Genomic DNA, 11025 nt, shown 5'->3' with positions numbered 1-11025 from the left:
TAAAAACCTTTCTTTCTTGATGCAGCTTTTTCTTTTTCCAGCAGTCTGTAAACATATCAATGATGGTAAGTTTTGCCCTTTACTTTGTTTCTACAGTATGGATGCTCCATTTATTTATTTATTTATTAGATTTGTATGCTGCCCCTCTCCGTAGACTCGGGGCAGCTAACAACAGTAAAAAGACAATATGAACAAATCTAATATTAAAAGTAATGTAAAAAAAACCCAATTTAAGAAACCAATCATACATACAGAAATACCATGCATAAATTTTATAAGCCTAGGGGGAAGGGAATATCTCAATTCCCCCATGCCTGATGACAGAGGTGGGTTTTAAGGAGCTTACAAAAGGCAAGGAGGGTGGGGGCAACTCTGATATCTGGGGGGAGTTGGTTTCAGAGGGTCGGGGCCGCCACAGAGAAGGCTCTTCCCCTGGGTCCTGCCAAACGACATTGTTTAGTCAGCATACTTGGCAGAACTGCGGGAATTGTGAGTGGGTCAATACACGAGACTACATGTGGAAAAACATCAGTAAACAGCCTCTAAAGAGTAAGCATATTAAGGACAGGTGTAATATACCATTACAGTTAGAAAAGGAAAGTGGCAGGGGAGAAAATAATGTTTTGTCCTGTTGGGAATGACTATTAGAACCCAGGAGTGGAATTTTCCTTTTTGGAAAAGAAACATTTTTCTGCAGATCATATTTTTGCAGTAACAAATGTTGCTGTAAGGAACAAAAAAAGCCTTATGTACTGTATGAGACACATGATCTAAATGCCGAATATTAGTATAATTTAATTTAAGTGATACAAAGCATGTATTCCATCCTGTTCTCCCCATCCTTCTCTCTCTCCTGCAATTTTTCGAGTGTTATTCATTCATCTGGCACGCTAGCTGATCTGAGCTGTCATATGATATAGTACTCTACAACATGCTGTCGCCAACCAAATTGCAACCATATGTCTTGGTGTACAGTAAAGTTTCCAGATCAGCTTGCCACAGTTCTCTCCGTGCGGGTGGCTAATTCACAGCTGGAGGCTAGCAGCAGGATTTGTAAACCAAGATAGAGGCAGACTCCACCCTAGGTTTGAAAACTTTGCCCTGCAGCCAGGGTACACAGTATGGAACTGCTATGCTCTTGCCCATATCCCGTAGAAAGAGTTCTAAAGGCCCTTTTACAGAAGACATTAAAAAAAAAATCAAACACTGCAAGTATTGTAATGTATCAAGGCATAAAATACTGTATAAACTATTGCCACATGAATCCTAGTGACCGTTTAGGTCCTACAGAGTTGGCCTTCTCCAGGTCCCGTCAACTAGACTATGTTGTTTGGTGGGCCCTAAGGAAAGAGCCTTCTCTGTGGGGGCCCCAGCCCTCTGGAATTAGCTCCCCTGGAGATTTGTACTGCCCCCACCCTCCTCGTCTTTCGTAAGAGTATTAACACTCATCTATGTTGTCAGGCTTGGGCCGATTAGATCATAGCCCCTGGCCTATGAATGGCCTATGAATGGGTGTAATTGATTTTTAAAACAATTGGGGATTTTAGATAGCTATTTAATTGGAATAATTTAATTGTAATTTACTGTTTTTATGTTGTAAGCCGCCCGCAGTCTTCAGAGAAGGGCGGCATAGAAATCCAATCAATCAATCAATCAATAAAAATATGATGGATAATCCATAAAATCAACGTTTATTCGAGCTATGGTGAAACCAAGCAAGTTGGATCCTGGCTTAAGCTAATATCAACCCAAATCACAGATTTGTTACATAGCATAATTCCAAAGCAGATAACTAAGATTAGTTCATGTATATAATGTGCTTAATAGAGCCAGTTTGGCATAGTACTTAAGGCACTAGAATCTGAGAGATCATGAATTTTAGTGCTGTCTTAGCACAAAGTCAATTGGGTGACTTTAGATAAGTCCCTCTCTCCCAGTCTTAGGAAGGAGGCAATGGCAAACTACTTCTAAAATTTTGCCAAAAGAATTACAAGGGCCTGTCTAGGCAATCCCCAGGAATCAACATTTACTTGAAGGCAACTATTGTCAAGCACAGGAAAAATCAGGATATCCAGGTAGTTCAAAAGAACATAAAGGTTTATTGCAAGTTTAGGCTGTTTATAAGAATCTGAACTACTAATTATCAAAGCAAATAGGTGATAGATAAGGCAATGGAATTCAAGAGGTGGCTGGGCTAAGAGCCCTTTTGGGTGTGAAGGAGACTAATGTTATGTTTTGACTACACCCCAGGGCTCAGCCTGGTCATTTCCTACACATAAACAAACATATTAAATACACACAAAACATATTTAATGACTGATGATATACCATAATAAAAATTAATTTATTTATATAACTCAGGAGTAATAATTTTCCAATGGTTACAGATACTAGAAGAGAACTGGATTGTCTGCTAAAACATAATGCATCCTACATTATGGGCTATTAACAGATACATTTTAATATCTTAATATCTGGGTCATTGAAAGCCAGGGCAATAGCTTTAATATCTCAATTAAATGAAATATTATTTATTTATTTTGACTTCTATGCCACCCAATCTCAACTGGGACTCAAGGCAGCTTACAACAACAATAATAAAATACAATGTGAAAAGTCAAATATAAATATTAAAAATAATAAAAAAAACCAATTACAGTGTTCCTTCGATTTTCGCAGGGTATGCGTTCCGAGACCACCCGCGAAAGTTGAATTTCCGCGAACTAGAGATGCGGAAGTAAATACACTATTTTTGGCTATGAACAGTATCACAAGCCTTCCCTTAACACTTTAAACCCCTAAACTGCAATTTCCCATTCCCTTAGCAACCATTTAGATTATTACTCACCATGTTTTTTTATTAAAGTTTATTAAAAAAAATATTTATTAAAGGTGGACGAAAGTTTGGCGATGATATATGATGTCATTGGGTTGGAAAAACCGTGGTATAGGGAAAAAACCCGCAAAGTATTTTTTAATTAATATATTTGAAAACCCTTGGTATAGACTTTTCGCGAAGTTCGAACCCGTGAAAATCGAGGGAACACTGTATACTGTTAATAAACAATTAATAAACACTATCAAACAATCCAATTAGACACACATATATATCAATCACTTAGTTCATATTAAAATAACATTCAATTTATTTGACCCATGTTGGATTTATATTCCAAAAATTTAATTGTAGTTTATGGTATAAAGATGCTCTACAACCTATTTAAATATGATTAATACAATAAGCCACAGATAAACCATTTCTATATTTAACATCTGTTTCTATCCTTACCACCATTTCTTGGAATATGTCTGGCAAACAAATCGTGAAAGTTATTTTTATGAGAAAAAGAAGGCCTCTATGAAAAAGTATTTTGAGTTGCCAGAATACAGAAAACAATAAGTATCTATCCACCCTCTATTTAAAAGTGCAAGATTTCCAATTTGTTGTCATGATTTTAAGAACTTGATTTTCTTTTGACAGACTCCTTCAGCCACGTAAGCTTTTCTCAGTAATTTCACGATCGCTCATTTGTTTTTTTCTTCTTCTGTAAATCTGATTTTAAAATGTCAATAAACTTAAAAGAAATTTCCAATGATATCGAGAGGGTGAGGGGAAAAGGGAAGGAAGCCATATATATTATTGCATCGTTTCCTACTATGCCAAAGCAGTCTAAAAGCAAGAATCTGATTAAGATTCTCTCCTCCAACAGCTGCTATACAGAAGGAGTAAGAGAAAGCATAACTAATGGGAAAAAGTGGACACTGACACGTGGCCCAAATTAATCAGCTTTGTGCTCTTAAGTGTGAGTCACACTTGAATCAACAAACTGATGACTTTCTCTGTATGTCATGTGCTGGGCTTGCAAAATGCAGGAACACACATCCAAGTCTGTCTTAAATCTTTTATAGATTTATGAGAAAAAGCTAAAACAAGCCATCATAGTCAAAGGAAAAGTGAAGGAATGAACCTGCAATTCTTCCTGGACAAGGCAATTCTACATCTTTTATTGCCCGCGGCAGAAATGTCATAGGAAACCTGGCTTTACTATAAATGATCCAAAAGGGCGGTTACTTTATACTTGAGAGGTGTTTTTCTTGCAGATGGTATACTATTTCCAAGCAAGAAAGAAAACCAGCCACTTCCTTTGTTCCTCATTAATTAAAAAATGCAATCGAATTCAAGCCTTGTCAAACAATGCTAGAATAATTTCTAGTGAAACTAACTTCAGGCTATTTGTATGTGTGTGTGTATGTATGTATGAGTATATACAGTATGTGTGTGTGTGTGTGTGTGTGTGTGTGTGTGTGTGTGTGTGTATGTTTTCATAGATTTTCATAGGTATATGTATGTAGAGGTTTGGGTTTTTTCCCATGTAAAAATACTGCCTTACAGGCAGACGGCCCAGGTTCAAATCCTGGTAAGGGTATGGCTAGCTGATGAGAGCAAATTAGCTTGAAATAGATCTACATACTAGTATACTAGTCTCCCTTTCCATTATCAGCAGAAATGTCTCTGTGATGTTTTGGCGAAATCACATTTGCCATCTTCACCCTGAAGATGGTGAATGTGATTTTACCAAAATGTCACAAAGACACTCAAAATATAACACAGGAAAAAAACCGAACTCAGAACAATTTACAAATACATATATGTATTTCAAATTCAGCAAAAACATGTGACACACACACACACACACACACACACACACACACACACACACATCTTTATTTATAAAAATTTATAAAACTTTGAAAAATATTTAGTCATCCATCCATCCATGGGATGATCTCGGTAATCAACCTCCCCCCAAGGTTAATTTATTTATTTAATTTGACTTCTATGCAGCCCAATCATGAAGGACTCAGGGCGGCTTACAACAGTAAAAAATTACAGAACAATCTAAGCTCTAAAACTAATTAAAACTAGATAAAATAACTCAGCAACATGGATACATACCATTCACACAAATGGCCAAGCTAGTTGTTGATTCAGGGCCTCCAGGTCTTCTGGCATAGCCAGGTCTTCATGGCCTTAAGGAAAGCCAGCAGGGTGGGAGCAGTGCAGATATGGGGGGGGGGGGAGTTGATTCCATAGAGCCGGGGCGGCAACAGAGAAGGCCCTCCCCTGCAGCCCAGTCAACCTGCATTGCTTAGTTGATGGGACCCGGAGGAGGTCGACTCTGTGTGCTCTAATTGGTCTCTGGGAAGTATGTGGCAAGAGACGGTCCCATAAATAGGCAGGCCCTGAGCCATATAGGACTCAATGGTCCCAGGCCTGTCAGAAAAGCCTGGTCTTTACAGCTCTCCAGAAGGCTAATAAGGTGTTTGTCTCAGGTAGTGACTGATTCCAGAGTTGGGGCCACCACAGAGAAGCCTCTCCCCCGTGGACTGCCAGCTGACATTGTTTAGCTGATGGGACTGAAGACCAGCTTCAATTCATGCCAATTCTCACAAATCACTTATAGTCTTACAGTATTTCTCTTCATAGCGGGAGCAGTGTGTGTGTGTGTGTGTGCTTCCATTTAAAAGGAAGGAAAATGGAAATTATTTTATTTATTTACTCATACAAGTATAATATTGTAGTGGGTATTAATATAAGTATAAAGTAGAGATATAAAGGATAAAACACAGTAGGACAGGGACGCGCTTATGCACGCCCCATACAGACCTCTTAGAAAAGGTCTATTGTAGATAGTGTAAGGTTGAAGATTCTGGGATTGGAGGAAGAAACAACAGAGTCCGGTAGTGAGCTCCAGGCGTTAACCACTTTATTGCTGAAATCGTATTTTCTGCAATCTAATTTGGAGCGATTTACATTTAGTTTGCATCTATTGCATGCTCTTGTGTTGTTGCTCAGGGTGAAGTAGTCGCTAACAAGGAGTACATTATGATGTACGATTTTATGAACAACAGTTAAATCAGTTCGGAGGCGGAACTAACATTCCCTTTCCCTCCTTTTAAGTTAAGTCCACCGCAGATACTCCCATCCACGGACCCCAAAACTTCCTTTGCCACGCGGGAGTTTCTTTTTCCATCTCGTTTGCTTAATACAGCAAAGATAATCCACCCGAATCTCGGACGCGCACAACTCGCCCGGTCCTTTTCGCTGACAAAGAGAAGCGCGCCACCGTCGCTATAAGCGAGCCCTTCCCGCCAAAACTAGGTGCGTCTTAACGACAGCGGCGGCAAAGGTGTGAGAGGAAAGAGAACTCCGCTCGGCTTCGGTCCCACACGCGAGCCTCGCTCGGCTCCGGGCAGGAAACGGCTTCGTTTCTCCTCAGTGCTCATGTGCGGGCCCTTGAAGGAAAGGCGGACGAGGGGGTGGGGTGGGGAGAGAGGGGGAAAAAAAAAAGATTTCCGCGCATGCTCAGAAGGTTCAAATCGCCGTCCCTTCGGGCTGGGGCTGTTGGCAGCGTCAGGCGAGGTGGCCGCCTCGGGGAGCGGATGCCCCCCTCGCGTTGTCATGCCGACTCCTCGCCGCTGCCATCCTTCAAGCCCGCGTGAGGGAGCAGGCGGCGGCGGCGGCTGAGGCAAATGCCGGAGGAGCCGCCAGTCGAGTCCTCAGCCACGGCGGCTGCCGCGCGGCTTCTGCTTCTTTAACAAAAGGATTGGGAGAAGGAGGAAGAGAAGAAGCGGGACGCGGCCGAGAGGCAGCTGCAACAACCCCCGGGCATCCATCCCACCCTCCTCCGGACTATTGTTGCAGCGGTTTAAAGGGAAGAGGGGAAGGAAGGGGGGGGGGCTGTCCGGGAGATGGAAGATGGAAGAAAGCGACGATGGGGTAAGGAAAACAAAAGCAAAACAATAATAATAATAGTAATAATAATAATAATAATAATAATAATAATAATAAAAAACAACCCATCGCCTCCTTCTCTCCCCTGTATCCCCTTAATATGCCTTTCTCTCTGCTTGGCTTTGTGTCACCCGAGATGCCCCCCGTGGTTGGTGCTGCTTCTTGCCCGTGCACGCTGCCCAGGTGTCAAGCCGCTTGCAATGCCAGGGACCTCACCCTGAGAATAGATATATATCCCCCCCCCCCAAAACCCCGTGGCCGAATGAATGGGAGACAAAGACGGAGTCGGCGCTGCCCTCTTTTGCCGGCTTTGCAAGAATGAGGTCCCTTTGCTTGTCCTGGTGGCAGCCCTTCCCCCTCCCCATATTTTATTTGTTCGATTTTTTTTATGCCGCCTTCTTCCTTAGACTCAAGGCGGCTTACAACATGTTAGCAATACCACTTTTTAACAGAGCCAGCCTATTTCCCCCACAATCGGGGTCCGGGTCCTCATTTTTTAAGCAGATTTATGACTTTTGGGTGGTGAGGGGTTGGGAAGGGATACCCAAGCCTGGTTGTAATTCCGAGAGACCTTCAGATTTGCTCAGATGTGGATTTGGCTCAGATGGGGTCCAAAAATTAGCTCACCTGGCTTTTTAGACTGGTCTACCTGGTAGGGTTGTCGTTAAGGGGAAGAACGAGTCAGGGATGGTTCCATCTGGCTTTCCTCTGGGGCAAAAGAATGTCATTATAATAATCTTATAATGACATATCCTTTCAGCTTTGTAGTTCAATCCTGGATTTAGAAACCGTGGATTATAATTTTTTTCCCCCCTGGAGAACTCATTACATCTTACTTCTCCCTCTCTGTCCCCCACTTCGCATTTCCATCCAACAAATAATTACTGATGCATTCAAATAATTACTGATGCATTTGGCAGGTTTATTTGCATGTGTGAAACCGCGGTCTATTTTTTTTTTTTTAAAAAAAATAGTGCCCTGAACTATTTTTGTTCTGTTAATATGCTTTGTAAATTTGGAGTGTTACAATGCTAACCTTAAAAGCATTTTAAGCAGGTTTTAATAACGCTAATTTCTACCTATCCCTTCAGAATAGTCCGTGGATTAAAAATGTGCACAGATATCTAAAATTTACAATGAAAGTGCTTCAGCAGCCAAAACAAACTTGCAAGTTGACATATTTTTGCATCTCATTTGCTGTGGTTGTCGCTTTGATTTTCTTCACCTCGGTTTGTTCCCTGATCTTTTTTTCACCCTTTCATCTAAGAGCAAATCCCATTGCACTTTGGAAGCTTTCTTGTGAGTGCAGTTGCACAGGATTCGATTTTAAACCTTTTGGGGCAGGGCCTGTCCGTCTTTACGTAGCATCTCAATTTTTAATTACACACTGTGGAAATGGTTAATTTGCGGAGTTTATGCAAATACGCATTTCCGCTCCTCGCATTTGCGCACACTGCCTGTACATCTTGTAATCGCTTGCAGGTCTTTGTACATATGGTCTCTTCTCCTTTTTCTGCTTGATTGTGAGCATCTGTCTGTCCCTGTTTGTTCTTCATATATGCAAAGACGCATGCGAAAGAGCTCCCCCCCTTCCATCTGATTGTTTGGCTCCTGTATTTAATTTGAGAAATTCAAACTCAGTTTTTAATCGATGGCAGCGACGAACTAAGGGAGTTTGACCAACCAATCAAGATGCTTTCAAATGTTCATCAATAGTTTTCTCCTGAAAGAAAGGAAAACTTCTTGGAAATCGTTGGTAGTGATGTTGATATTGGGCTCTGTTTTCACAGCTGCTTGGCATTAAGGCACAGTCGTTATTTTAAGGGCGAGTAAAGCATAAATTTCAGCTGATTTCTTGAAAGGGGGAGCAGTGACTATGGGGAGGGGGAAATGAATTCTGTGGGGTTCTGAATCTGAACTGCAGAAAGAAACAGAAGACCCCAGATTATAGGACAGCAATCACAAATCAGTGAGCTAATACTACATAGTGCCATCTAGATGGAGGACAGAAGGAGGACAGAAGGAGGACAGAAGGAAAAGGGGGGACATGATTGAAACATTTAAATATGTTAAAAGGTTAAATAAGGTCCAGGAGGGAAGTGTTTTTAATAGGAAAGTGAACACAAGAACAAGGGGACACAATCTGAAGTTAGTTGGGGGAAAGATCAAAAGCAACATGAGAAAATATTATTTTACTGAAAGAGTAGTAGATCCTTGGAACAAACTTCCAGCAGACGTGGTAGATAAATCCACAGTAACTGAATTTAAACATGCCTGGGATAAACATATATCCATCCTAAGATAAAATACAGAAAATAGTATGAGGACCATGAGGTCTTTTTCTGCCGTCAGACTTCTATGTTTCTATGTTTCTAGATTAGGCCACCGGGTACTTGCTGGATGTTTTGGAGTTCAGTTCTTATCAGGCAAATGTTGTGAGAGACGTGGGGGTAGGGGGCAGACATTTATTTCTACGTATATAATGCAGGACTATAAGCAAATGTTAAAGGAATGTCTGATTTATCTCAGCAGGATTCCAGGCTCTCTTCAGTAGGAATGGTTAGGCTCTTTCCTTTAGAGCAGTGGTTCTCAACCTTTCTAATATTGTGACCCCTTAATACAGTTATGTTGTGGTGACCCCCAAGGATAGGTCTAGTGCCAATTCTCCTAACAGAGCTTTAAACTGATTGGCAGGAAGGTCAGAGGGATAAACCCCCCCCCCCACTGTAAATATGCTCCAAGGCGCCAGAATAGAAGCTTTAGTTCCTAACACCCTGGGAAATTTGTCTTTTCCCATGGTCTTAGGTGACCCCTGTGAAATGGTCGTTTGACCCCTAAAGGGGTCCTAACCCCTAGGTTGAGAACCACTGCTTTGGAGGATCATTTTATAGGCAGCAGTTCATCCATTTGTTGGAGAATGATTGTCAGGCCCACGAGGTAGACCAGACCAGGAAATCAAGTCCATAGGAAGATCAGAACTATACTCAGTTTGGCTATAATAATAGAATCTTGTAAGCCTGATTAACAGTGAATCGTGGCCGTATCTGGCTTCCAAATGTTATATTGTTTTCTGGGTCTTTAAATATGCATCAGCTCCTTTGCCTAATTAATGCTTCTTGCACATTTATGTAATCTTTATTGTCTACTACCATTGTGTTCCCTATCTAAAAAGCAAAGGTGAGGTCATCTTTCATTCAGAAGATTATCTCCTGGTACCTAGATAGAAATAGCTGACCCATGCCTTCACCACTGACTTTTTAAATATTTTTTAAAAAAATTTCATAAACTTTACATCCATACATATACCATAATATCAAAACATCACATACTTTACAAACATTACATCCATGACATTTTGAATAAATGTATATTTAAAATATACCCTTTTATCTCCCATCTATTTTCCTTCTAAGGTTCATATTACTCCCTTCCCTCTATCTTCCCCTCTTCCCTCTTCCTCCTTTCTCTTCCTCTCTCTCTCTCTCACTTCCTTCTCTCCTACCCCTCTCCCCTTCCTTTCTACTTCCTCTCTCTCTCTCTCACTTCCTTCTCTCCTACCCCTCTCCCCTTCCTTTCTATTTCCTCTTCCTATCACAGTGACTTCTTGATTGTTACTTTTATATGGCAATAGCATGAAAGTGAGTTGCCATTGCTCTTTTCCAAGATGGTCTTTATTTCCCAGTCTGTCCTACACATCTGGAATGTCTGTGTGGTCTTCTCTCTATGTCCTGACCAGGTCTGATTATGACTGACATCTTCAGGATCCTGCACATTGGTTAGGTAGCAATCCAAGATAAAACCCAATGAATGGAACGTATCCCAGCCGCCAAATGTTTGGTGTTTCAGGGCTTGGCAGTATTGCTGGATGCTGAGTGAGATGACATCCATGCTGTGGATGTTTAATTGTTTTAACATGTCTGCCTATAAGGCAGTGGATCCAAGCATGATGCATAAATGTAATTGTGGCAAAAACCCTCCAATGACTTTAAAATATGAAATGTCTCAGTTTGCATCCATCTTGGCTGGATCCCACTGAAATCAGCTGATTCCTTGATAATTTGATACCTGGTGGCTTTGTTTGGCACTAACTACTATTGGCACAGGCTGTCTGAGTCAGCTGTTAAAAGTGATCTGGGAGAAGTATTTTGAATCTCTGAAAAAGAGGTTGATTGAAGTCCATTAGTGAGTTTATAGTACTATAGGCAGTCCTCCACCTATGACCACAATTG

The 11025-nt window shown here is 41.1% G+C and overlaps 1 protein-coding gene across 2 annotated transcripts in view; it reads left to right on the top strand.

Annotated features, from left to right (window-relative positions):
* The first annotated feature begins 6322 nt into the window (after positions 1-6322).
* PSD3 (pleckstrin and Sec7 domain containing 3) overlaps positions 6323-11025 on the top strand; it is a 248184-nt gene continuing 243481 nt past the window's right edge. Inside the window, exon 1 of one of the 2 annotated variants that reach the window (XM_070742360.1) lies at positions 6323-6781. In XM_070742360.1, coding sequence (XP_070598461.1) covers positions 6761-6781 — 21 coding nt within the window. In that variant the 5' untranslated portion in view covers positions 6323-6760. The remainder of the gene's footprint in view (positions 6782-11025) is intronic. The other variant, XM_070742361.1, reaches the window with a different exon arrangement.

This window comes from Erythrolamprus reginae, chromosome 2, assembly GCF_031021105.1.
Source record: "Erythrolamprus reginae isolate rEryReg1 chromosome 2, rEryReg1.hap1, whole genome shotgun sequence".
In the NCBI taxonomy this organism is placed as follows: domain Eukaryota; kingdom Metazoa; phylum Chordata; class Lepidosauria; order Squamata; family Dipsadidae; genus Erythrolamprus; species Erythrolamprus reginae.
The sequence above is the reverse complement of the archived record's forward strand: the minus strand, read 5'-3'. Positions and strand labels throughout refer to the sequence as shown.